This window comes from Microcaecilia unicolor, chromosome 13 (assembly GCF_901765095.1).
Source record: "Microcaecilia unicolor chromosome 13, aMicUni1.1, whole genome shotgun sequence".
NCBI classification, from domain to species: domain Eukaryota; kingdom Metazoa; phylum Chordata; class Amphibia; order Gymnophiona; family Siphonopidae; genus Microcaecilia; species Microcaecilia unicolor.
Window position 1 is genome coordinate 97,410,664 of NC_044043.1, and position 27,511 is coordinate 97,438,174.

Genomic DNA, 27,511 nt, shown 5'->3' on the forward strand with positions numbered 1-27,511 from the left:
CAACTCTCTGGCCACACGATCAAAGAGACTGATCGGGTACATCTGACAAGACATGCTAACTCAGATGTCATAATTCACTGGATTCCTGAAACTACACCATCCTCTGCTTAGCAGTGATTCCATTAATGTTTACTCACCAGAGAGGAAAGATTAAGTGATCTGTAGCTTTCAGCCTCCTCACTTCCAATTTCGTGAAAAGGAACCAAATCTGCCCATCTGGAGTCCTCTGAAACTGCTCCCGACTCTAAAGAAGCATTGAAAAATGGTCAGATAATGGAGCTAACACAGGGGTGTGCTGGCAAATTTTTAACAATGGGCTCTCTCTCTGGGCATAGCCGGCCCTGAAATTTGGGGGGAGGGGGGAATACATGCTTCTCTCTCTCCTCCCTTGTGCGGGCATGCTAGGCATGCCTTTGCCGAGCCCCAACAGCCAATAAATGGACTGCCACCATTCTCTGCTGCTTGTTTCTGGCTCTGAGCAGCATGATGGAACCTTCTTGCGCTTGCATGAAAAGTCCCAGCCTGATGCTCAGAGTAAGAAACAAGGAGCAGGGAGCAGCAGCGGTCTATTTACTTGGCTGGTGGAGCCAGCATCACTGCCAGCAAAGTAAAAGAGTATTCAGGAGGGGGCCCAAGCCCACATTTTGGGAGTCAGTTGTTAAAGTAGCCATGGGGAGGCCTACTTTAACAACCGGCTCCCAAAATTCTTAAAAACAAACGGCTCTCGCAAGCCCGTGAGAGCCCGCTCCAGCACACCACTGAGCTAACAAAACTTCTTTTAACTCTTTTAAAAATTGAATTTCAACTTTAATTGGTATACTGCTAATATGTGCAAAGACATCTAAGTGGTTTACAATCTCAACAGTAAGAATAAAGGGGGGGAGATACATTCAGATGTTTCCTATCCATCACCGTTACTTTATCTACTTTTAAATTAGCTCCTCAAGAAAAACAATTTTAGTTCTACCTTTCTTCCACTCTTATTTGTACCAGTTTTCTACGGTCCAATTCCTCAGAAATACATGTTAAGCATATAGCCCATTACCATGTCTGTCACTGTGGAATATCATCACTCTCAGCCTATTGAAATTAGATTTTGGTCTCATTCTGCATACTTTCAAAAAGTCATTCACAAAGCCAAAGCACTAGTGGATGCTTACATTGAATGAATAGTAAAAGTAAGACACAGCTCCTAGGGGAAGGAGGCAAGAGGCAGTGCCACACCCGCTGATCATCAGGTTTCTAGCTTACACATGCTGAATTTTGGATAGAAAAAACAAGGATAACCTAGCCTTGATTCACCTTTTCAAACTGAGTAAATAAGCATTAAAAAAAAAAAAAAATGAAGGGCTTAGCCTTGTGGATCGAAGATTCAGGGGCCAAATCTCTATATACAAAAGGCACCACCAACGTTCTAAATGAAGCCTCCAGCTGGAAGTGTGAAGGGGGAGAGATATCCGGTTTCCCCATGAGTGTCTGCCCCGCCCTTGCTCTCTCTGTAACAAAGTGAAGGAAAACACAGCAAAGCACGAAATCAAATCGCGCTCTCTGTAACAGTGAAGGACTCAGAGGGGGAGGGGAGAGAGGGCAGAAGCCCTCACTATCTCTGTAACACAAACACAGCAGGAAACTTAACACTGAAGGACTCGACTCCGAGGGGGGAGGGGACAGAGAGCACAGGGGAAGGGAGAGAGGGCAGAGGGCAGGGACACACACACTCCCACATGCACACAGAAGAAAACCTTGCTAGCCCCCGTTTCATTTGCATCAGAAACGGGGCTTTTTTTTACTAGTATCTTATAATTCTGAAAGGTAGAAAGCTTTTGATTCAAACTTGGGAGTCTGTTCACCGCAACAACTGGAGAAGAAAGGCGGGAGAGGGGAGTAATGATAGACATTTATATTAGAGAATGACACAGGAACAGGTAAATGCAGTAAACCACGGTAATCCGTGGCAAACCCATGGGAACAGCAGAAATTTTCAAATTTTTACTGCGGGTGCAAACAGAGATTATTTCCCCACCCGGCAGAAGCGGTAATAAACCCCTGCACTCGCTCATTTTCAAGTTGTTTCTAGTCGACTGCTTGCTACGCCTCCTCCCAGGCTGCAGTGTGCTATAGTGTGAAACGTCTGTGCGATTTTTTTTTCTTTCACAACTGGGAATGTGGGCCACGTGGCAGCTGCACCAAAATGCAATGCATCAGGGCTTACACAGAGCGACAGATGTTTACGGAATTCGTGGTTCTGCTGGACTGGTCAGATAACTGGATCAAAGACAAGAGTTTATGTGTCCTTTTTGATTGTATGTGCTGAAGTAAATGCTGTGATGTGTACTGCTTCCTGAAAGGCACATAATGAATATAGATATATATATTATTATTATTTTTTTTTAATCAGGGCCCATAATTGAGAACAGAGGTCTAAATAAAATGGTGTCACTGCAGTGCTTTGGCAATCCAGCTTCAGATGGCTAATACATGAATTTCTCTTTAGTGAAAATGCTGTCATTTAACACCTTTCATGCTACCTCAGGCATCAACCTTTGGCCATTTTAGGGTCCTCCTGACTCCTGAGAAACATGCATGTGCTGCTGTCTTAGAAATTTCTGATTTAGGAAATCGCTAATTTCCAGAATGACACTCAGAACCCTACGACGAGATTTTATACAAACTAAAATGTTTATCTGTTCGGCATTGTTGCAGTGCACAACTCCATCTTAACGAATGGATGGGAGGAAAGAATTAAATGTGCATGCAGTTGTAGATAAATGATTAGAAAAATCAGTGCTCGTTACTGCTTGTTATATGAATGAATATTCCATCACTGTTTCATTATTGCTTGCTACCAATCCAGTATTATTACATATTAAGGGCATTTGTTTTAATTTGTTTATTCAGTCCTCACATGCACATGATTTTGCTTTTTAAACCCAAAGCTGAATCCTAAGGATGGCTGAATAATTAGGTATAAACTTTGCTTCTAACTTTACTTGTTTTGAACCGCTTTGGGTCCTGCTGATCTGTACATCTGCTGTTTGGAAGTTTGGAAGATGGAAATGAGAAAATAATAATTAAGTTTTTGGTGTATTATGTATATGTCAGTTTTTAAATATGCATCTGCCAGAACAGGAAAATGAACAGAGCAGATCGTTAACAAGCAAAAACGTTTATTAATAGGAACCAAATTGCACAATATGTATACACACAACACATATACATATTGTGCAATTTGGTTCCTATTAATAAACTTTTTTGCTTGTTAACGATCTGCTCTGTTCATTTTCCATCTTGGAGTTTGCAGACCGTCTGCCTTTGTGCTTTCTTGGACTCTGCCAGAACTGGTTTTAGAGATGGCTGGAGCCCACAAGAAAAACCTCACTCATTTCTCCAGAATAGGGGTGGTAAATCTCCAGCTTTGAGATGGGCCCCCCTTGGTGTCTCTGAACTCCTTTACTGGCAGGGATACCGAGTGCCACCAGCCTACCTCCCCGCTGCTTGTTTCTGGCTCTGAGAAGAATGCATGAGAATTCCTGGCATGCTGCTCAGAGCCAGAAACAAGCAGCAGGGAGGTAGTCCATTTGGCTGGTGGAACTCGGCACTCCTGCCAGCAAAGGTATGCCTAGCATGCCTGCTTGGGGGGGAGGGATGAGAGAGGAATGTGTTGCTCCCTTAGTCCACCAGTGGGGGCCCCGTCAAATTGCAGGCTGGCTATTGTTAAAAATTTCCCAGCTCACCACTGTATGTAAGGTTTGTGAAAGTCAAAAATGGACTTATTTAATGTTCTAATACATGCTTATTAGATGTTTCATTAGTATTATGCCGGCATCATATTATATATCTGTTATGTGAATTTCAGTGCAGTTAATTGTGTATATTTTTGATCCCGTTTCATGGTAGTTCCATTATTAGGTTGCTGTTCTCAAGTTTACCTCATTTAGTGTGCTTATGTTTATATTTGGTCATTTGTACTATTGTTATGCTGTTAACAAAATTGTAAGTTTTATGTTAAACTGTATCTGCTGTACATCGCCTCAGGTGAATCGTTTATAAAGGTGGTTAATAAATCCCAATCAATAAATATGTGTGGCTGTTTTTTCTTCCGAGACGGCAACCTTTGTGCAGTTGATTGCTAAGGGAATAGGAGCCAACTTTTCAAAATTATTGGGGGAGCTATGCCCTGTGGAAATAACCCTTCCTTGGACACATACAAGGAATTTTCTCAATATTGGGGGTGCTGGGGCGAGCCCGAGGTGAGGGGGCACATTATAACCCCCCCTGCCGCCGCTTTCGACCCCCCCCACCTCTGACGATGACCCTCCCCCACCGGCGCCGCTGCCATAACGTACCTTCAGTGCGTTCACTGTTTCTGTGAGTGGTGACTCAGTCAAGATTCACAGAAACAGATCAGCGAATGCGCCAGAGACCGGGGCTGAAGAGGCCTTTGGCTGGCCTGGGGGTAGGGGACCCCCGCCAGCAAGGGTACCTGGCGGTGGCGGGGAGGAGTCAGCGGCGGGGGTGGGTGGGCTGAAAGCAGGGGCGTATCTGACCTTCAGCGGTAGGGGGGGCCAGAGCCGAGGTGGGGGGCACATTTTAGCCCCCCCCCCGGCGCCACCACCACCACCACCACTGCCATAATCATCGCCCACCCCTCCCGCCACCATCATCATCATCATCGCCGACATCCCCCCTGCCGCCGCCGCCAACCCTCTCGACCCCCCTGCCCGCTCGCCATCGCCTACCTGGGCTGGCGGGGACCCCATCCCCTGCCAGCTGAAGTCTTTTTCCTTCCTTTCAGGTTTCTGAGTCTGACGTCGTCCTGCACAACGTGCAACGTGTACAACGTGCAGGACGTCGGACTCAGAAACCTGAAAGGAAGGATGGGGTCCCCACCAGCCCAGGTAGGCGACGGTGGGCGAGCGGGCGGGGGGGGGTCGACGGTCAAATCTACGGGTTGCCCTGGCCCCCGTGGCCCCATAGAAAAGACGTCCCTGGTGGAAAGTAGAGGGGGCCAGGGCTAAATCTGTGGGGGTCCGTGGCCCCATAGAAGCGACGTCCCTGGTGGAAAGTAGAGGGGACCAGGGCTAAATCTGTGGGGGTCCGTGGCCCCATAGAAGCGACGTCCCTGGTGGAAAGTAGAGGGGACCAGGGCTAAATCTGTGGGGGTCCGTGGCCCCATAGAAGCGACGTCCCTGGTGGAAAGTAGAGGGGACCAGGGCTAAATCTGTGGGGGTCCATGCCCCCCGTGGCCCCATAGAAGCGACGTCCCTGGTGGAAAGTAGAGGGGACCAGGGCTAAATCTGTGGGGGTCCGTGGCCCCATAGAAGCGACGTCCCTGGTGGAAAGTAGAGGGGACCAGGGCTAAATCTGTGGGGGTCCATGCCCCCGTGGCCCCACCTACCTACGCCCCTGGCTCAAACACCCCCAGAGTGGGCTCCTATGGCTGAGTGGGGCATGAGGGCAAACCAAGGGACTTGTATACCTATGTGGCGGGCTCTGCGATTGCTTCCATTGCCCAAATCGCCTCCCTCCAGCACCGGTCCGTTCCCACCTCCTCCTCCTCCTCCTCCTCCTCCTCCCGATCTTCTGTTGGAAGACATCAGGCGGAAGGACCGCTAAGAAGAGCGCATCAGGTGTGTTCGCCCCTCGCCCGAGAACTACCGGGGGAGGGGGAGGGGGAGAGCGCCCGGCAGCTCAGTCCCCTCCCGACCATTAAGGGCAGCAGTTGCTCTCAACTCGGCCCCCAGCAACCGGACCCGGAAGCGCCCTCCGGCACAATGGAAAACCAGACCACCCAGGTGGTCCAGCGCGGGGCTCCGGCCTGCAGAGAGCGCGCGGGAGTCATGGCAACGGTGGTACGTACCATTCCGGCGGCAGAGCGGGGGGAGGAGCCCTGACGTCAGCCGCACGTACCATTTGCCATCTGGGAAGGTGAAGAAGATCCGCTATAAATGTCATTGGATCTGTTTTGTTTAGTTTTCATTAACATGTGCAGGGCACGAGTAAACATGTAGGTAGTTCTTTTTTTTTTATTAAATTTTAATAACAGGGGTAGGGAAATCACAGAGCAAAGAATAACAGTGGACGGGTAACAGAGGCAGGCAGGAGGAGGGTAGGGGGGAAGCAATTTGTGAATGCATTCAAAGCAAAACCTGCAATTTACACTCGAGTATTAATGTAGTGGAGTGTGGTGGCCGTGTTAGTCCACTCTTAAGGTTATCAATAGAAATGTATTAAGTTATGTCCAATAAAAAAGGTATCATCTTATTTTCTTTTCCATGTTTTATTTTGTTTGATTTCTATTGATAACCTTAAGAGTGGACTAACATGGCTACCATACTCCTCTACTTAAGGTTATCAATAGAAATCAAACAAAATAAAACCCAACAGAAAGGACTTAACAAGGATCTGGGGTTCCTAGCCCATTATAAACCATAAAGCTGTTATTTCTCTGTTGATCACCCCATCCCTCACCTATCCACACCCTGTTAGAATATCAATGATATGCTTTGATGTCCCCATGCATACCTCCTACCCACCCCCATCCTCCCACCCTGTCAGACTGTCATAGTAATGCTTGAATGTTTTCACTTATATACACTGTCAGCTAGCACATTTGCTTATTTCCGATCTGAGGAAGAAGGGCAACCTTCGAAAGCTAATCAAGAAATGTATTAAGTTATGTCCAATAAAAAAGGTATCATCTTATTTTCTTTTCCATGTTTTATTTTGTTTGATTTCTATAGATTCTACATGGAATGTTGCTATTCCACTAGCAACATTCCATGTAGAAGTCGGCCCTTGTAGATCAGCAATGTGGCCGCGCAGGCTTCTGCTTCTGTGAGTCTGACGTGCAGGACGTCAGACTCACAGAAACAGAAGCCTGCGCAGCCTTCTACATGGAATGTTGCTAGTGGAATAGCAACATTCCATGTAGAATCTCCAATAGTAGCAACATTCCATGTAGAATCTCCAATAGTATCTATTTTACTACTGTCATAGTAATGCTTGAATGTTTTCACTTATATACACTGTCAGCTAGCACATTTGCTTATTTCCGATCTGAGGAAGAAGGGCGACCTTCGAAAGCTAATCAAGAAATGTATTAAGTTATGTCCAATAAAAAAGGTATCATCTTATTTTCTTTTCCATGTTTTATTTTGTTTGATTTCTATTGAGTATTATGTAGAACTCTTGTTTAAAGAAAGATAGGTTGTTAAAGGCAGCCACTTTATCTACATATAAAGAATTTCCAGCTTTGAGGGCTAAAGATAGCTCAAATTTGTGGATCTGGAAGACAGAATGCCACCAAAGTGAGAATTAAGAAAGGAGTTATCTTTCCAATTTGTTTAAAACTATTTTTAAGCCTACAGCAACGAACGTATCATATAGTTTGGAGGAATATTTGTCTAGAGCACATTCAATAACATGCGGACCAAATATGATCTCACTAACTTAAAAGTGCTTCAGACAAATGGAAAATATCAGAATGAAATTGTTCAACATGTAAACTAATAGACATATAAATAAAGCTGGCGGAACTAGAGTGGTGGAGTGCGGTTTCGCGGCGGAACTTAGGTGCAGCGAGTGAGTTTAAAGCGCTGACCGGAAGCGGAAGCGTTTGGAACGCAGTATGGGGAAGCCCAGGAGGTAAGAGCGTCCGCGAGCCTAGTGCTGGGTAGAGATTAGTCAGTCGGTTCCCCTTAGAGTTCTAGTTCCAGATTGTAGCGTTCTTTGTTCTTGTAGCACATACTGCTCACGTTGGAGCACAGTGATTGTGCAGAGACAACTGAGACAGGAGTGCACGTGTCTTTTGCCAGTGACATTATGGTCAGAATATTTTATAGGACGCATGTTTAAGAGCTGATCCTGCCCCAGGAGAATGTTTATGCCTCTGCCAGATAAAATAGATGCTGCGTTTTCGAAGGCCGAATTTTTATGGCAGTACATCTTTGTAAAAGTGACAGCGCACCAGCAGTTCCTACTTCTTGAAGTTTATAATTACACTAGGATAAAAGGGCCGTTTCTGAAACCAATGAAACGGGCGCTAGCAAGGTTTTGCCTTTGTGCAATTAATACATAGTAACATAGTACATGACGGCAGAAAAAGACCTGCACGGTCCATCCAGTCTGCCCAACAAGACAACATATGTGTAAACCTTACCTGGATTTGTACCTTGATTTGTACCTGCCTTATTCAGGGCACAGACAGTACAAGTCTGCGCAGCAGTACTTCCCGCCTCCCAACCACCAGTCCCACCTCCCATCACCGGCTTTGGCACAGACCGTATAAGTCTGCTCTCCACTATCCTCGCCTCCCAACCACCAACCTCTCTTCCCCCACCTGCTGGATTGTTAGGCTAAATGTGTTATCACCCTCCCTCCCTCCGAGTTGCAGGGCCGTGTCCCCCCTCCCTTTGTCTGAGTTCCAGGGTCCCCCTTCCCTTCCTCCAAGTTCCAGGGTCCTCCCCGCCTCCCTCCGAGTTCCAGCAGCTGCTGATACTCCTTACTTACGGGTGAGCGATGCGATTCGGTGAGTGCTATATCTAGTATTCAAACTTCAGATGTTGTTCATAAGCATTGTAGCTTTAGAATACCCCAGCCACTGCATAACGTGTTGTCAATCCAAAATATCCAATGGATGTACCTCAATGTAATAACACTTCCAGGGTGTATAGGTGATCCACCATAAAGAGTGATATCCACTTTAATAGTTGACAGTTCAAATTATGAAGCCTGTTTTACATATTCTCCGAACCCAACACAGACTGTGTTTTGCTCCTTCTTGCATTATCAGTGGTCGGACCTCTAAAACACAATAAAACCACTATAACAAACCCCACGCTCTATATTAAAATGCCCCATATTCTGAAACATACATTAAAAAAAACGTACCTTAATCGTTCCATGATGGCTAACAGGCAGGAGGAAAACTCTCTTCAAGTCCTAACGCCGCATGGCGGGCCTGCCAAAAACGCCCGCACACGCACATAGGACTTGCCCAAAATTCAGCTGATTAAAGATCTATCCCAAAACTCTCCTCTCATATACTCAACCAATCAACTTCTTTATTCAGCCCTTGAGGTACTACCATATTCCATGAAAAGATAAAGTGCTGTTCCTGTCTAGAAAGTTGTAGGGGAATATTACCTCCTCTAATTCCTCTCAGCTGACATAAAACCACAAATCTCAATTGTTCAACTGTATGACCTTTTTCAATCTAGTATTTTTTTCATGTTTTATTTTGTTTTATTTCTATTGATTATCAATCTAGTATGAAACCAGGGGTGCTTCCAAGCACTGAAATCTTAAATTGCTTAAATGCTGAGCAATTCAAAATTAGTTTTGCGAATGGTTTGTCCTATATACCACAAATCACAAGGACAACAAATCGCATACACACACTGAGCCAAATTGGAATCGGTGCATGTAACCTGTATATGCGACTCATGGAATGAGGAACACATATTTCCTATTAGAATAGAAAGAGATGACCTGGGCTCAGTAATAAGGACTAACAAGGCATCTGCAAAGGTAGCAGATTTTAAAACGTAGTTGCCTATGTGCACTCACTGAATCCCTGGATTACCTTGGATCTCTCGGATTAGAGGATCAAGGGACAAGACAAAAAGTAAAGGGACAGGGGGCAACCCTGTCACGTTCCCCTACCGATGTGGAAAGGATCGGATTAGTGTACAAGGCCTCCACCGCCTGGAAAAATAAACCATCAATACCATATTTATTTATTGGGATTTATTAACCACCTTTATGAAGAGATTAACCAAGGCGGTGTACAGCAGGTACGGTTTAACCTAAAACTTACAGTTTTGGTAACAGCATAACAATAGTAAAATAACCAAGAATAAACATAAATAACTTGAAAACAATAAATTAAAACCTAATACTAGAACTACCATGAAACAGTATCAAAAATATACACATTTAAAAAGCACTGGAATTCAGATACCCTTCAAAACCACCATTGAGGAACCCCCAGTCTACTCTATCAAAGGGCCTTTCTGGCATCAAAACTGATAAGGGCGGGGGGGGGGTTCCCATGGAATATACCATTTCCAAAGCCACTAATATTCCTCTCATGTTTTTAGAAACCGTTCAACCACAAGTAAAACCCATCTGTGACTCCGCAGCCAGGTCTGAAAGAACCTGAGCCAATCTATTGGCCAAGATATTCATCGGGAGCCTAGCCTCTTAGTTTAACAATGAAATGGGACTGTATGATTCTGGTCCATCCGGGTGCCCGCTAGGCTTTGGTAATACTAGTAATTTGCACCATATTAAAATGATTGGGACGAGCACCCTGAGATATGATGGTATTAAATAGCGAGTCAGGGACAGGCTCTATTTCTGAGTTTAATAGTTTATAACATTTCACTGTGGAGTTGATCAGGCCAGGGGCCTTCCTCAAAGGACCATGTTCGAGTATTTTAAATGTAATATTTTGATTGGCTGCTGAAAGAGAGTTTTTCACATTCCTTGCTCTTGGCATATTGTCTTACTGTACTTGGTAAAGTAGTGTTAGTCCATCCAGTTAAATGCATAGAGATAAAGGTTACATCAAGAAAAATAACAATATAAGTTTGATACCTTTTTATTGCATTAACTTAATATATTTTTTTGACTTGCTTTCAGGAATTCTTTACATTTTTACTTTTGTTTTACTTAGGGCCTCTTTACTAACCCGCTAGCAATTCCCGCAAGGCGAGTGCAGCGCAGCCCGTTTTCTGGGCTGTGGTGCATTTGGCATACGGGAATCACTAAGCGCAGTTTAATAAATAAAAGGCCCCTAATGCTGTTATTCCTTTGCCTGATTTGATCTATGAGAATTAGGTTTGTGATTTGGTATCTTTTATAATACGAAACCTAAAAGAGATAATCCTTTGAACCCTTCAGGTAGAGGCGTTTCTTAAATATAATTTTAATTATCGGTAATATCCTGCCTTTTTCCAGGTCAGAAAACAAAAGGACACTACCGATGCTGAGTTGTTTTATCTGCAGTCATCATAAAGTGATAGTTAAAACTTGTAGATATTGTAGCCACCAGCCCCCCTCCGTAACTTCTTTAAATGTATCAGTTGCATTAGTATTTGTCACAGAAAGACAACGCATTGATTGATTCTCCAAGCGCTTGCTTTCTACGTTAGATTTCTTTATCTTTTGAGACTGATTGGCCCAGATCACAGGAAGTGACCACTGGCTGTTTAAGAGAGCAAGAGTAGGGTGTAAGAGTGGAAACTCCACAGAGCCTCTTTGTATCCATAAGCCCTGACTTTTTGCCAGAATTCTAGACCAGCAGTGCAGTATTCTCTCACAAAATTCCTTTGGCACTCTTTGCTAGAAAATTAAAAGGTATTAATCCGCAAAAAAATCTTTTCCGGAGATGGGAAGGCGGTAGAACGAGAGGACATGAAATGAGATGAAGGGGGGCAGACTCAAAAAAGATGTCAGGAAGTATTTTTTCACGGAGTGGGTGGTGGATGCTTGGAATGCCCTCCCGCGGGAGGTGGTGGAGATGAAAACGGTAACGGAATTCAAACATGCGTGGGATGTGCATAAAGGAATCCTGTGCAGCAGGAATGGATCCTCAGAAGCTTAGCCGAAATTGGGTGGCAGAGCAGGTGGGGGAAGAGAGGTTGGTGGTTGGGAGGCGAGGATAGTGGAGGGCAGACTTATACGGTCCATGCTAGAGCCGGTGATGGGAGGCGGGACTGGTGGTTGGGAGGCGGGAAATACTGCTGGGCAGACTTGTACGGTCTGTGCCCTGAAAAAGGCAAGGTACAAATCAAGGTAAGGTATATACATGAGTTTATCTTGTTGGGCAGACTGGATGGACCATGCAGGTCTTTTTCTGCTGTCATCTACTATGTTACTGTGCTACTAGTAATAAATATGAGACAGTAAAGCACTAACACCCACGTGAAACACTGAAAGAAATGGATTTTTGTGATTCTGCTCAGAACTCAGAGGCAGAAAGGCCGGACTTGTGTAGAAAAAGATGTGGATGACGATCCCAGTACTCGGGAGGCAATGCCTTCCTCAAAAGAGGTATGTTGTTAAGAATTTTTGCTTGAATATTTTTTTTTTTTTTTGGCAAATGTTGATTTGATATGTGTTCTGTTTTGTTTTTTGTTTCTTGCAGACGTCTTCTAAATACTTCAATGATGCGGTTGATGATTTCCATGAAGAGAAGTTAAGGTAAGTCTAGATAAGCAGTAATTCAACATTCAGGCTACATGAAATGCTTCTGCCTTTAAGGGTGTCTGGACTGTTTCCCATTTTTTAGCCATGTGAATTATTTCAGTCCATTGGTAGGAAGCTGTTGTAGGTTTTAACTTGTCATCTGGTGTTACCAGATCATGTTATTCAATTCAAATCAATTCTTCTATACCGCAAATATCCCCTTTCTAGGGTTCAGTGCGGTTTACAGTCTAGGTGAGACAAAAGCAGATAGTGTTAGTGTGAGGTATGAGAAACATTAGATCAGTGGCGTAGCCAAAGGTGGGCTGGGGTGAGCCCAGGCCCACCCACTTTAGATTCAGGCCCACCAAGTAGCAGCACACCTATAATGTGGCTGGCAGGGACCCCAAGCCCCACCAGCCAAAAACTCCCAACAACTGTTTGCTGCCGGTGAAATCTGCTATTTAAAAGGTATACGGGGGAGAGGGGATGTTTGAAAGGCCATATGGCATGCAGGCGAGAGAGGGAGAAACCAAATTCACTTGTAGGACAAGGTGGAGTTCTGCCCACCTACCTTGGGTCCAGGCCCACCCAAACTTGGGTGTCTGCCTACGCCCCTGCATTAGATATCATTGATGTAATGTATCAGATCAACAATATTATAAGAAAGGATAGTGGATGGTACTAGGAGGTAGAAGTCATAATGGATTATTATGAAGCAGTCTTTGGAAAGAGAGAGGTTTTTAGTTTCTTCCTGAAGCTGAGGTAGCTGTTTTCTGTTCTGATGGCAATAGGTAGAGTGGTCCATATTTTAACTCCAAGTACAGGGAATAGAGAGCTGTAAATCTTAATGTGATTGAGGGTGTCATTTTTCTGCTTAGACTATTGCACTAAGGAGGCTCAGAAGAGGAATTTTATTCTTTCTTGATTAGAGGCACCTGTTCCATATAACTTTCTATATAATCACACCTTCTGCTGCACAAAACTGCCCCAAAGTACATTAAAAGAAGCTGGAATGGCCAAGAAACCCAAAGATTCAATTTCCTGAACTGCTTATTTGCTGTTGTTGAATTGGTCCATTGAACATAGTAACTGATTCCTGGCTGATTCTGCTTTCTGTGTCTTTTATGCAGGACTTGATGGCAAGAGGTGTGGAGTTTGAGAGTGAAGAAGAGAACCTGGAAAGTGAAGTAAGTGAGACTCACATATAGCTGCTGATACATGTGAAATTATCATGCCGAGTATAGGCACCTTCCTTGAGGATGAAAAGCTCTTTCTGACTCAGCCATTTATTTGGGAATGAAGGATTAAAACCTATTTTTTAGGCCTGTCAGTTTCTTCTTTCTGTGAACTTCGGACTCTGTCTGAACTGGCCTTTGTTAAAGTGACAGGGTCATGAACTATCATACACCCCTATCTGTGAGCTTCTTCCATCTAGCTCAGACATTGTAGTGATGGTCTTTCTACTGGATCCTAGTGCATGTGCTCTCCGAATCTAGTTACTAGGCATCGCTATTGTACAGTGGCAGGAACTCTTTTCCAGAGGCTATGACCATTGTTTCCACAATATCAGAGGCCCTAAGTGCATACAGCACTACCAGTGAGCTGTTGGACCGGCTCCACTGCTCAGTTTTTTTTTTTGTTACATTTGTACCCCTCGCTTTCCCACTCATGGCAGGCTCAATGCAGCTTACATGGGGCAATGGAGGGTTAAGTGACTTGCCCAGAGTCACAAGGAGCTGCCTGTGCCTGAAGTGGGAATTGAACTCAGTTCCTCAGCACAAAAGTCCACCACCCTAACCACTAGGCCACTCCTCCACTGTTGCTACTATTTGAGATTCTACATGGAATGTTGCTATTGCACTAGCAACATTCCATGTAGAAGTTGGCCCTTGCAGATCACCAATGTGGCCGCGCAGGCTTCTGCTTCTGTGAGTCTGACATCCTGCACGTATGTGCAGGATGTTAGACTCACAGAAACAGAAGCCTGCGCAGCCTTCTACATGGAATGTTGCTAGTGGAATAGCAACATTCCATGTAGAATCTCCAATAGTAGCAACATTCCATGTAGAATCTCCAATAGTATCTATTTTATTTTTGTTACATTTGTACCCCGCGCTTTCCCACTTATGGCAGGCTCAATGCGGCTTACATGGGGCAATGGAGGGTGAAGTGACTTGCCCAGAGTCACAAGGAGCTGCCTGTGCCTGAAGTGAGAATCGAACTCTGTTCCTCAGTTCCCCAGGACCAAAGTCCACCACCCTAACCACTAGGCCACTCCTCCACTCCATTCCTTAATTGAAGGTATATAGATGTCATTGAGTTTGCAACAAACGAGGGCTATTCCATCTTTCCGTGGTACAACCAAATCGCTTTACATATTACATACAGGTGCTGGTGCTCGGCACAATAAAATCTCCTACTTCCTTAGAGTTCTTCTAGACCGGCACAGATGGGTTATGCACTCCTACCAGCAGATGGAGACGGAGAGCCACTGAGTGTCAGATAAGCCTATAAGTGAGCTGTGCAGTCCCCTGGAAGTCAGTTTGGCATAGTGGAACAGACATGTTTTAGGACCTTCCACTGGGTCTGCAAAAACCTAGGTGTTTCACTAAAGCTGAATACCTTATGTTTAAGCCAGGATGAAGTGTTGGCCCTGGATGTGCCTGATGATGAGGAGGAGGAGGAGCAGAGTTCCATGGAGAGTGATCTGGAAGAACATGCAGATGATGGTTGGTTTTTTGTTTTGTTTTGTTTTTTTGGAAGGGTGGGGTAGGGTGGAGGGAAAAAAAGAATTAGGTTTCTTTGTGACATGATTTGAAAGATAAATTACAACTGAATAATTGTATTTCTGGCCCATAGGATCTGACTATGACTACTACTACTATTTAGCATTTCTATAGCGCTACAAAGCGTACGCAGCGCTGCACAAACATAGAAGAAAGACAGTCCCTGCTCAAAGAGCTATGTAATAAAAGTGAGCCAAGTATAGGACAATCAAGCCATTGTGACATCACTGATGAGGTTGGCTCTTATTGGTGGCCTGAGGCATTATGACATCACAATACCTCTGGTTACAAGAGACTACTACTACTACTATTTAGCATTTCTATAGCGCTACAAGGCATACGCAGCGCTGCGCAAACATAAGTACTGGGTTTTGTTTGACATTATATATATTTTTTAAATCTTGATTTATTTAAAAATTAACGTTACATTTACATGATTTTAATTGCACCTTCTGGCTTTGGGCCCATTTGTGCAAGGTACTTTCTAGAAGTTTCCCCCACTTAGTTTTATTGAACCTCTTTGTATCTGCTGTTCTGGATTTCTTGAGCACAGTTTGATTTTAGAAGTGTGACCTCAGTACTGTTGGAAAAAAATGGCACTTGTCCATAACTATATCATCTATAACGATTATTAAATATTTTTAACAGCTGGTTCTTTACAGCCTCACTGCCACTGTGCCATGAAACCATAAACCATTGTTCCTTTCCACCCACAACCTTTTCCTTGATGTGAAGCGGGAGCTGGGTTGGAACAGGTCCCAGCTAAATTCTCATTTTTTGCAGGGTTTGAAGAGTTCTTTAAGGGAAGAACAGACCAGTGAAACATGGGTTTCAGTTGTGTGTGTAAATCAGGGGCGTAGCCAGACACCCAATTTTGGGTGGGCCTGGGCCCAAGATGGGTGGGCAGAAGAACTCCACCCTGTCCCACAAGTGATTTGGTCTCTCCCTCTCTCGCCTGTATGCCATATGGTCTCCCCTCATACCTTTTAAATAGCAGATTTTCACTGGCAGCAAGCAGCAAATAATACACACTGCTCATGTTGGCTCCACAGCCTTCCCTCTGATGCAACTTCCTGTTTCCGCAGAGGCGGGAATACATCAGAGGGAAGGCTGGTATGCAGGAAGGACAGGAATTTTCGGCTGGTGGGGCTTGGGAATCCCTGCCACACACTTCATAGATGTGCTGCTACTGGGTGGGCCTGAGCCCAAAGTAGGTGGGCCTGGGCCCACCCTTGGCTATGCCACTGGTGTAAATAAGACTGATTGACTTTACATTCATATGATGGAATCAGGCAGCAAATTTGTCCTCATTGGCAGAACCATTTCTTTATTATGCCTTCTTATCTTTTTGCAGGTCTCCCCAGTGAGCTGGCCTGGGGTCAAAAGAAGCGACTCTATTACGACACAGACTACGACTTTGGCAAAAAAAGTAGGTAGTTCTGCTTCCCTAGGGGTTACTCTGTCAAGCAACCTTCCACATGTAATGTTTTGTGTTGTCAGGGTCGGCAGATGGCCGTTCATTTCCACAGGGGAAACAACAGGAACTAATTTGGCTTAAATTGAAGTAGGGAAGAGTGAGGGGAAGGTCTTTGGGTATGAGGATTAGTAAGGGGGAGGGGGGGGAAATCTGGTTTGTTTTCCAAAATTAAGAACATAAGAATAGCCATATTGGGTCAGACCAATGGTCATAAGTATTGCTATACTGGGAAACACCAAAGGTCCAACAAACCCAGCATCCTGTTTCCAACAGTGGCCAATCCAGGTCACAAATACCTGGCAAGATCCCGAAAAAGTACGAAACATTCTATACTGCTTATCCCAGGAATAGTGGATTTTCCCCAACTCCATTTAATAATGGTCTATGGACTTTTCCTTTAGGAAGCCGTCCAAACCTTTTTTTTAAACTCCGCTAAGCTAACCGCCTTTACCGCATTCTCTGGCAACGAATTCCAGAGTTTAATTACACGTTGAGTGAAGAAACATTTTCTCCGATTCGTTTTAAATTTACTACATTGTAGCTTCATCGCATGCCCCCTAGTCCTAGTATTTTTGGAAAGCGTAAACAGATGCTTCACATCTACCCGTTCAGCTCTATCATATCTCTCCTCAGCCGCCTTTTCTCCAAGCTAAAGAGCCCTAGCCGCTTTAGCCTTTCCTCATAGGGAAGTCGTCCCATCCCCTTTATCATTTTCGTCGCCCTTCTCTGTACCTTTTCTAATTCTATGATATCTTTTTTGAGATGCGGCGACCACAATTGAACACAGTATTTGAGGCTTAGTAATGTTGCCACGATGTGAGGGCAGCCACATGCAACATGTTAAGCATAGGGAAAATAATATAAGGATTTATTGTTGACCTGCATGTCTAACGTTCCTTGCAGAAAGTAAGAGCCAGGAAGAAGTGGATGCTGAGGCACAGGAAGAAGAGGAAGAGGCTCAGAATATTCAGAAACGACTCCTCGGAAATCTCAGTGAGGAAGACTATGGCCTGGATTTCATACAGGTAAGATTCTGTAAAACAGGAAAGATAAAGTTCATTGATGATTGTTAAAGCCAACGTGTTCCAACATAATGGAGAACAGATGCAGCAGGAATCCGACACTAGTCATCTGCAGGGTGATGAAATATTTCTTGGAAATAAGATACATGTTAAAGAACACTGAATATGTGTGGCATTAACTGATCATGTGTTTATGGAAAAACTTGATATTAAAAAAAAATTATAATTACTCATTCAGTACTGCTCTCAACCAGCCAGCTTGTTTAGTAGCACAAAATTTAAAAGGGGATTATGTATAGAGAAATAAAGTTCATTGTGTCTGAATAATGTTCCATTCATTTCGTCAGAATTGCTTCACACCCCTTGACCTGTGACACTGCCTATAATTGCATCTGTTTATGATACCACGCAGTGTACGTTGGTGGCGTAGATATGTGGGGCCACGGGGGCCTGGGCCTCCATAGATTTGGCCCTGTACCCTCCCGCTGCCGCCGTCGGCTACCTTTGCCAGCGGGGGACCCCAACCCCCACCAGCCGAGGTCCTCTTCTTCCGGCGCAAGGCTTCGTTCTGTTTCTGTGAGTCTGACGTCCTGCACATTGTATGTTAGACTCACAGAAACAACGAAGCCTTGCAGATCAGCCAGCGGCCGCGTTGCTGGCTGATCTGCAAGTCTTCGTTCTGTTTCTGTGAGTCTGACGGATGTCAGACTCACAGAAACAGAATGAAGCCTTGCGCCGGAAGAAGAGGACCTCGGCTGGTGGGGGTTGGGGTCCCCCGCCAGCAAAGGTAGGCGACGGCGGGTTGGCGGCGGGAGGGGGGGTGTCAAAAGTTGGCGGCGGCGGGGGGGGGGGGGGGGGGGTTGGTTGGGGGCGCTGGGGGGGCTAAAATGTGTCCCTCACCTCGGGCTGTGGACCCCCCTCCTTCCGAAATCTGGCTACGCCCCTGGTGTACGTTAACTAATATTACATTGTAGTGTTATTTGTTCTTAGCATCCGGATGTGTGAGATGTTGTCAAACAGAGCCAATTCCTAGGAGCAGGATCGGTGAATACTACTCAGTTCAAGGGCAGTGAAAAGGCCTTTTTAATTTTGAGCGATAGGTAGGAATAGAGTATTATTGGACAACCCTGGTCTTCAGTTAGCTATTGATGAAAACTGCTAGCTGTTTCCACCAGTCCACAGAGCTCTCGCTGTGCTGCCCCACACTGCAGACATAGGGGCCTTTTTTACCAAGGCACGGTAGGCCTACCGTGCACTAGAAGAGCACTACTGCGAGATGCGCTGAGGCATCCCACGGTAGCATTCTGCTTAGCGTGCGGTAGTCCTGCACGGGAAAATATTTTTTATTCTCCAACGCGGGAGGCGTGTCTGGGAGCAGAGATTAGGTGTGCCTGCGCTAATAAGGTAGCGCGGGCACATTACTGCGCACTACCAGATTTAGGTGACGGCGAGGGCTTCTACGGCAATGGCCATTCTCTAATAGGGAAATTAGCGCATGGTCATTACAACCCCCCCCCCCCCCCCGAATGTGGCTATTTTACTACCACGTGAAAGTGGCCGTGGCATGTGGGAAACCCACACCGTGACAGCAGGGCCGGCCACTTTTTAGCACAACTTAGTAAAAGGACCCCATGACGCCAATTACTGTCCATCCTGTATGCACAACGATTGTAAAATGTGTCTGAAACAGAGTAAAATCACAGGGTGAGAGACCAGACTTGCTTTTTCAGGCCTTTACGGAGCAGCAGGAGGAAGAAAAGCAGACGGCACAAAAAATTGTAAAAGACTTGAAAAAAATGTCTGAAAAGGAAAAACTGAAGTTACTGCAAAAAGAATCTCCAGAACTGTTGGAGCTTATTCGAGATCTAAGAGTAAAGGTAGGCCCAGTGCAATGAGGGTTTAGGGGGGGCATCGTGTTCTGTGGGATAGGATGACTGCCATGCAAACCAATAGGGGATGGATAGACCCTACAGAAGGGGGTAAGGCAGGCATGGTATGTCTTTTGCAGGGAAATGTGAAGACGGTGTGGTCAGATGAGGCAGAAATGGTGTGCTGTGGGGGGGGGGGGGGGGGGGAGGTGAAAATAGGGTGACTCCCCTTGTTCCTAAGTTCCATTTTGGCAGTATCATTATTACATAGTTATATTTTTACTTTTTTAATAGTTGACAGAACTTAAAGACCAGCTGGAGCCTTTGATACAGAAAGTGAAAGAAGGAGATATTCCTCCAGGAAAGGTAGGATGCAGAAGGAAAATGCGCCTTCTACATTTTGCTTCCAGGTAGAAAAGCGTACACTGACAGTGCATGTCCCCTTTCCTCCATTCACAAACTAAGACGTGTCTGGTCACGTGTGTCTGAGTAGCACAGCAGGGGATGTGTGGGTAGTGATGTTGTGTGCGTATGTATTTGTGAATCAGTGGTACGATATGCACATCAGTTTCCACAGGAAGAGTTTAGCTGTTTATCTGTTGAGATCAGAGGGTGGGGGTGGCTGGCCACCTCCTCCAGTGCCAGGGGCTTGGGCTGTCTTTGTTGTAGCAAGCCACCGCTTCTGGGGCAGTGCAGCTTGGGCTTCCTGTTGCACTCCCCATCTCCACCCCACACTCTATACATCTTGCCATGCCTGGAATCGCAGCAGGCTGCCTCCTCCAGTACTGCGAGGCTTCGACTCTCCATGGGACACTATATCCGTCTGCACTGCAGCAGACCACCCCCCCCCCCCCTTTTCCCCGTGGCACTCACCTCCATTCTAAATGGCTGAAACAAGTTGCATTATCTTGTGCCACAGGGTGGGCGTCCCGTGGCACTGATTGCCCCCTTCCTCCTGCTTTGCATAGCACATTGGTTTCTTTGCTTGCTTACAGACAGATGGATGGACCTAATAGGTGCCCAGTTTTAGGAATGTTTTGCTGAATGGTAGCATTTCAATTGTGCCCTGCCTGATGACATGAAGCAACGGATTGAGCTGAATTTAATGGAAATCTTGTGATTAATCATCATTGTGCACTCTTGTATATGTTTCAATATTTTTTTTTCATTTATTGATGCTTTAAGAACAACATTAAGGAATATTGGGGTCAATATTCAGCTGGTGGTGGTGAGCATTTTGCTGAGTGCCGCTGGCATTATTCCCCGATATTATACTGTTATTACAATAAGTTGTTAGCCATATTGAATCTATTCTATTGGGATAATATGGGATATATAAATGAATTAAATAAATGCCAGCCATGTCCAAGCTTCGGCACTGAATATCCGTTTTTGTTGAGCCAGTTAATACAAAAGTCAATGTTCGGTACTTAACCGACCATGGATTACTGCATAAAGGGGTCCTTTTAGTAAGCTGTGGCAAAAGGGGGCCTGTGCTGTGTTTTTAATGCTATGAGGCCCCCTTTTAATGCAAATATGAAGCGCTGGCAAGGACAGCTCGGATGGGCCAGATGTTGCAATCTCTAGGTTGGGTCATCTGTTTCAAGAAGAGCGAATTGGAGCATAGAATATTTTGGGGCATGTTCCAGCGCTCGGAAAGGAAAGATTTTCTTGTTGGTCAAGCTACAGGCCCAAATTTGGGTTCTTGTGGTGAAGGTTCTGCATTCCTGGGACAATATGCAGGTTCTAGATCCATGGTAGTGATGCTTGATTTGGGCCCAGACTCTTTCGTGATCTCTATAGTCACTTCTGAAATATTGGTCAGACCAGTGACAGTCATGAGATGTGCCTTGTGGGGATTTCGGAAGCCAGAGCTAGTCTGAAGTGGTGAATGAACTGTTAGAATCTACTGTAAGGCATTAAATTGAAAGCCCTGATTGATTGGTGCTAATGATGGATGAAAGTCTAATCGCTTAGAGTGCTCATTGTCTGGATCAAGTGATGCCAGGGTTCTGGTCAGTGACTGAGGTGTTCTGGTCAATCAACCATTTGGAAAGCACTTCTGGCATTCCAGCCTTTGGTTCAGGGGAAGGCAGTTGGGATTTTCACAGACAAGCCACAGTACTGATATAGTTGATATTTACCAATACATACATTTTTATTTACTTCTGAGTGTGTCTCTTGTGTTTTATGTTTCAACTGTTTTTTATTATGAAAGAAATCAACATATCCACATCTTATAGACATTATAGAACTAATACAAGTATTTTTTTTGTTCCTCCATTATCTTGTAAGCATAATAAAACAATAATTATCTTACACAAGGATAGTGTGTTTCTTTTTCTTTCTCTGTGTGTTTCATTAATTTGTATTATCCATGAATTCAACAGAACATTGCATTATTGTCAACATCTAACATAACCAAATATTGTGCCACCTTCATTATCCGATATTAGTACAACAAATCCATTATTAGTTCCCACCATAGTATAATGTTGCATTCTTCCATCCTTATACCTACTATTTCCCTTTCCCCCTTCCCACCCTCCCTGCCCTCTTATTCTTCATGGTTCCCCCTGTAACCTATAAAATTCCCCATACTTTCCAGTGTCGCATAAAGTCCACTCATAAGGTATTAATAATCAGACTTCGCCCTTTCTGCGTCATTTTTTCCAAGTAGCATCCCCAGATTTTAAGAAATCTCGTTTTTCTTTTATCATTTCCTTTAGCCTCTTTTGCTTCCCAAACCAACAATTGATGTACCTGATTACGCCAATGCCAGAAATTTGGCGGGTTGTGTGTAGTCCAGTGTTGCATAATACATTTCCTTGCTATCAAACATAATTTGCGCTTTAGCAATACTTTATCTGCATTTAAACTCGATTGTACCTCCTTCATATCCAATATGAGATGTAATGGATTCATATCTACTCTACTACATAACATACCTGTAAGATAGTTAGTTATTTGTCTCCAATATCGTTGTATTAATACACATTTCCACATCGCATGATAAATGGAGTTCTCGGCATTATGACATTTTACACAAAGAGCTGTTTCTATACCCCCTGCTTTATACAATTGAACCTGTGTAAAGTATGCCCTGTGTATCATTCTAAATGCACATTCCCTATAATCATTTCCCCCTATCAGGCATGGAATACTTTTGATTTGTGCCATTATATCCCAGGATTGCAAGTTCCTTCCCATATCTTTTTCCCATTTCTGTTTCAACAAAGTCATCTCCTTCGCAGGAGTTAGGCTCCATAGTCTCTGATATAATTGCGATATAGAAGGGGCATTTTCTGTAATTTCCTCAAAGAAGGTATAATTTATTACCTAACCTAATTATAAGTGCTTCTTTATTTAAATTTTGTATGTAATGTTTAAGCTGATAGTGCGCATAAGATCTTGCCATCCAGGTTCCTCTTGATGAAGCAGCTGCGGCAGTGGCTTAATATCCCCATTCTCTCCTAGTACGTCTGCCAGGGTTTCCACACTTATCTTCCCCAGTCATCAAAGATTTTGTTCTCCATTCCTGGTTGGAAGGCCGGATTCCCTCTAATACTTATTAACTCCGTTATTCTCGAGTCTCCGCCTAATAGTTTGCCTATAAATTTCCATACCTCTCCTCATGGGTTTAAGTAAAATATTGTGCCTAATTCTAGGAGGAGTTTCCCCGCTCCGCAAATGCAGTAGGGTAGTAAAGTGATATGGGTTAAATAATGCATCTTCCATCTCTATAGGTGTATAGTCGGAAGCATGAAATAATCTATCTCTCACCAGTCGCAATAAACATGCCATATTATAATATTTAAGATTGGGAATTCCCAAACCCCCCTGTCTCCATCCTCCCACATGTATTTTTGTTGTATTTTAGCTTTTTTCTTAGCCCAACAGAATCTGAGCAGCATTCGGTATAAGCGCTTTATATCTTTCTGCAACAGGGCTATTGGTAAGATCTGCAACATATATAACCATCTCGGTAAGATCACCATTTTAAGAAGGTTGATCCTCCCTATGAGCGAGAGTGTTAGCGTGCCCCATGATGCCAACTGCTGTGCTGTCTGTTCCAGTATTTTTCAACATTTAATGATATAGCTCTTTTGGTCTGGCCGGCAACTGTATACCCAAATATACAAAAGATTTATGTGCCTGCTTCAAAGGGAATCTCCCCCCCATACTCTGTGTATGTCCACATTAATTTGAAGCGCTTCTGACTTGTCTATATTCAGTTTGAAACCCGAATAATCTCCATATTCTCTGAAAATTTGTAAAAGATTCTCTAGAGTATCTTTTGGCTTCGTAATAATCATTAACAAGTCATCCGCAAATGCAGCTATCTTAAATTCCTGATTTTTAATATGTACCACCTGTTATCGCTGCACAATCATGTATGTCTCTAATTAATGGGTCTAATTGAAGTGCAAATAACAGAGGCGACAAAGGACAACCTTGTCTAGTTCCCCTAGTGATCTGAATTTCCCCCGATATATTTTCCATTTACCAGCACTTGTGCCCTTGGGTTATGATATAGTGCTCTAATTGCCTGCACAAAGGTGCCATTAAATCCATATTTCTGTAGCACCGAGTATAGAACGGGCCATTCCACTCTGTCGAATGCTTTTTCTGCGTCGAAGCTGATCATCACAGCTTGTTCTTTGGAGTGACCTAGTCCTTCCAATGACGCCAAAATATTCCGCAAGTTTTTTGTACTTGTTCGCCCTTGGACAAACCCACCTGTGCTGGATGAATTAGATGAGGCAATATCCCTCCTAATCTTTGGCCAATATTTTTGCAAATAATTTTGCCTCTTGATTAATTAGGGAAATGGTCTATATGATGTAACCAACTGTTCATCTCGTTTTGGTTTAGGAAAATACTACTATCCTAGCTAAATTCATATTATCAGACAAGGCCCCCTTCTCTATCCAGTCATTGAACATTTCAGTCAAGGTAGGGAGAATCGAGTCCCCCATCATCTTATAAAATTCTGCTTTAAAACCGTCTGGACCTGATGCCTTGCCTGATTTACTTTGTTTGATTGCCCATCCTACCTCGTCTTCACTAATCCTAGCATTTAGCCGCTTTCTGTCTCTACTTTTGCAGCCTCGGAATGTGAACACCCTCTAAGTAAGACTCCCCCTGTAGCTCGTCTTGATCTGCCCTCTTATAAAGTTCTTGATAAAAATTTTGAAAAGCTTGTCGAATTTCTTTATTAGAGTGTATGAGTTTCCCATTTTTTGTTTAATAGTTGTTATATTTCGGGAATTAACCTTAGATGCTATAAGTCGAGCTAAATATTTGCCCCCTTTATTCCCGTGCTTGTAAAGTTGAAAGCGATAGTAGGCCTGAGATTTCACTTCTCTCTCATGTAGTTTGGCATTTAAAAGTTGCTTGTATGGTCAGAATCTCTTGTCTGATATCATTACTAGGGTTCATACCGTATTGCGGTGTACTTTACCTAAAAGTTGTTCTAGTCTCATTATTCTCTGTCTCTCATTCGTTTATAGTGCGTGACATAGCTAATTATTTCCCCCCGCAACACCGCTTTCGCTGCTTCCCAGTAAGTGCTGATCTCATCCACTGAGCCTTCATTAAAATGCTTAAATTCTGCCCATTTAGCATGTAAAAGCTCCCCAAATCTTGCATCTTTAATTAAGTATGTTGGAAACGTCCAGCTTTTTAGCAAGTCTTCATCCTCTCCTCCCTTCCATGTCATTCCGACCACTGAATGATCCGATATGACACAGGGATCTATGTGTACCTCAGTAATGTCTGTTATTATAGTTCGTGATACCAGCAAGTAATCAATTCTTGATGCTGACCCATGTGCTCTAGATTGGTGTGTGTATTCTTTCTCCATAGGATGCAAGGTGCCGCCAGACATCTATTAAATCTAATATTTCACATAAATCCGGTAGAGACCCCTAGTATCTATTTTTCTTATCTCCTTAGGCGGATGCGATCTATCCATATTCGGGGTCCCAAGTCATATTGAAATCTCCTCCCATCACTAGGGGCAAGTTTTCCAATTGAGTGATTTGGGAAAGCAATTTCTTATAGAATTTTAAATCTAACACATTAGGAGCATAGACATTTCCCAAAATTATAGTTTTTTATTAATGGTTACTATGCTTAGCACAAATCTACCCTCTGGGTCTGAAATAGTTTTATGTATCTTGATTGCTAGCCCTTTCCGAAAAAGTATGGCTACTCCCCCTTTTCGACCCATTGCCGCAGCTGCCACACAATCTGCCACCCACCATTTGGCTAATTTGGCATGCTCCTCTGCTGACAAATGTGTTTCTTGGAGCATTGCAATATCTGCTCTTATATGTTTAAGATGGCGCAATATTTTTGATCTCTTGATGGGGGAATGTATTCCCCCCACATTCCAGGATGCTACCTTAAGTAGTTATCATTCATATAGCGATTTTCCATCATCTGATTACCTTTTACTATCAAGAGTAGCCAGCCCAGCCTCCAACCACTCCTGTTCATACCCCATGTTCTCATTTTCATATTTATTTGCGTCTGTAGGTTACATTGAGTTACTCTCTTCCCCTTCCCCCCCTTACATTGTCCTGTAGTTATCTGTTCCCTAACCTCCCCCCTCTCCCCATTCCCCCCCATTAGCCCTCTCCTTCCCGTAGGAAGCAGGTCACTTTCAACGCTCCTCCTCCCCATTATTTGTATCCGTCCCTTTTCTGCTCGTTCTTCCATTAATGATACATGTATGTGTGAGTAAGTATTACCTCTTTAACATTCAGTCCCCCAACACATTTGACATTTAAATTTGCCATTCTCTACAATTATTAAGCAAAAGCAGTATTATTAGTCATAAATAATCTTATGATTATCAGTTTCTTTCAAACTAAGCTTGTTATACTTTTAAATCTAATGTAACTGGTTTCAGGCTCTACGACTTATATGACCTGCAGTGTCAACTTGTTATCAACAACAGTAGTATCTTAACCTTATTATACTATATCTATTATAACATATTTTTATGATTGTGTGAGTATGTATTACCTCTTTATCATTCAGTCCCCCATCTCATTTGACTTTTAAATTTGCCAGTCTCTACAATTGTTAATCAAGAGTAGTATTAGTCTTATGAGATCTTAGTGTTGTCAGATTCTTTCAAACCTAGATTGTAATACTTTCAAATCTAATTTAACTGATTTCAGGCCTTGCAGCTTACATTATCTGCAGTATCAAATATCTAACAACAAAAGTAATATCTTAATATCCTTATACTATATCTATTATAACATACTTTTCCTAATATCCAAGATTCTTGGGCCACTTTTCATGCTTAAATCGTCCTTTCCTGTTATCCTGTTTGTGTTTCAATTGGCCCTCTAATGGTTTCAGTGTGCATTATGTCCACCTTAAATCCAATTTGTGTCGCTGTTCAGTGTGTCCATTGATAGTCTCTTTTATGTATCATCTGCCCCAACATCCTCTGTTTATAATTCTCATTTCAATTATAGGTCTCTTCTTTATACTTTTTTCTCAAGCATTTAGCGAAGTCAGTTAGAAAATGTCTTTTTTCAGCAGTGCAATCCTTAGCTCTCAAGTTTCCGGCCTCTCTTCCATCTGTTGCACAAATAGTTTTGCTTCTTCCATAGTGGTAAACAACTTTGTGCCCGAAGAATGAATGATTCTCAACTTTGCAGGGTATAATAGCGCAAACTTAATCTTTTTATTCACCAACGCTGAGCATATCGATGAAAACTTTTTTCTTTGCGCCGCCACCGCCGATGAATAATCTTGAAAGCAAAGAACTTTGCGGTTCCCGCTGTATAGTTCTTTGCCGTTGCGCAGGGCTTGCAGTATGGCGTTTTTGTGACTGAAATTGAGAATTTTGCAGATGACTACACGTGGTCTTCCCTCCGCCACATTCTTCGGCCCTAGTCGATGTGCACGCTCGATTCTTAGCGGCCCCAACATCTCAGGTAACTCCAGTTCTGCTGTGAACCACGTTTCAAGAAATTTGCTGAGTTCACGATCTCCTTGCCCTTCAGTTAGTCCCACAATTCGGAGGTTGTTCCTCCTCGACCTATTTTCTAGGTCTTCGAGTTTGTCGTCGTATGAGGTAATTGTTTTCTTCAGTTGATTTATCTCTGCTTCTAGTACAGTGACTCGGTCTTCCGT

General features: G+C 43.7%; 2 protein-coding genes across 11 annotated transcripts in view; one reads left to right on the top strand and one right to left on the bottom strand.

The window, feature by feature from the left end:
• Positions 1-5,837, bottom strand: part of CCDC30 (coiled-coil domain containing 30) — a 115,274-nt gene extending 109,437 nt beyond the window's left edge. For 7 of the 8 annotated variants that reach the window (XM_030185572.1, XM_030185568.1, XM_030185570.1 and 4 more), the window contains exons 1-2: positions 5,480-5,837; positions 138-244 (exon numbers count right to left, since the gene is read on the bottom strand). In XM_030185572.1, the coding sequence (XP_030041432.1) occupies positions 138-244; positions 5,480-5,597 (225 nt within the window). In that variant the 5' untranslated portion in view covers positions 5,598-5,837. Of the gene's footprint in view, positions 1-137; positions 245-5,479 lie in introns of those variants that run through there. The other variant, XM_030185575.1, reaches the window with a different exon arrangement.
• Positions 5,838-5,986: 149 nt separating this feature from the next.
• Positions 5,987-27,511, top strand: part of UTP3 (UTP3 small subunit processome component) — a 40,356-nt gene continuing 18,831 nt past the window's right edge. Inside the window, exons 1-9 of one of the 3 annotated variants that reach the window (XM_030185661.1) lie at positions 5,987-6,007; positions 11,973-12,060; positions 12,155-12,210; positions 13,326-13,382; positions 14,834-14,924; positions 16,336-16,410; positions 17,362-17,483; positions 19,211-19,357; positions 19,643-19,714. In XM_030185661.1, the coding sequence (XP_030041521.1) occupies positions 13,332-13,382; positions 14,834-14,924; positions 16,336-16,410; positions 17,362-17,483; positions 19,211-19,357; positions 19,643-19,714 (558 nt within the window). In that variant the 5' untranslated portion in view covers positions 5,987-6,007; positions 11,973-12,060; positions 12,155-12,210; positions 13,326-13,331. Of the gene's footprint in view, positions 6,008-7,560; positions 7,648-11,972; positions 12,061-12,154; positions 12,211-13,325; positions 13,383-14,833; positions 14,925-16,335; positions 16,418-17,361; positions 17,484-19,210; positions 19,358-19,642; positions 19,715-27,511 lie in introns of those variants that run through there. The other 2 variants (XM_030185662.1, XM_030185660.1) reach the window with 2 other exon arrangements.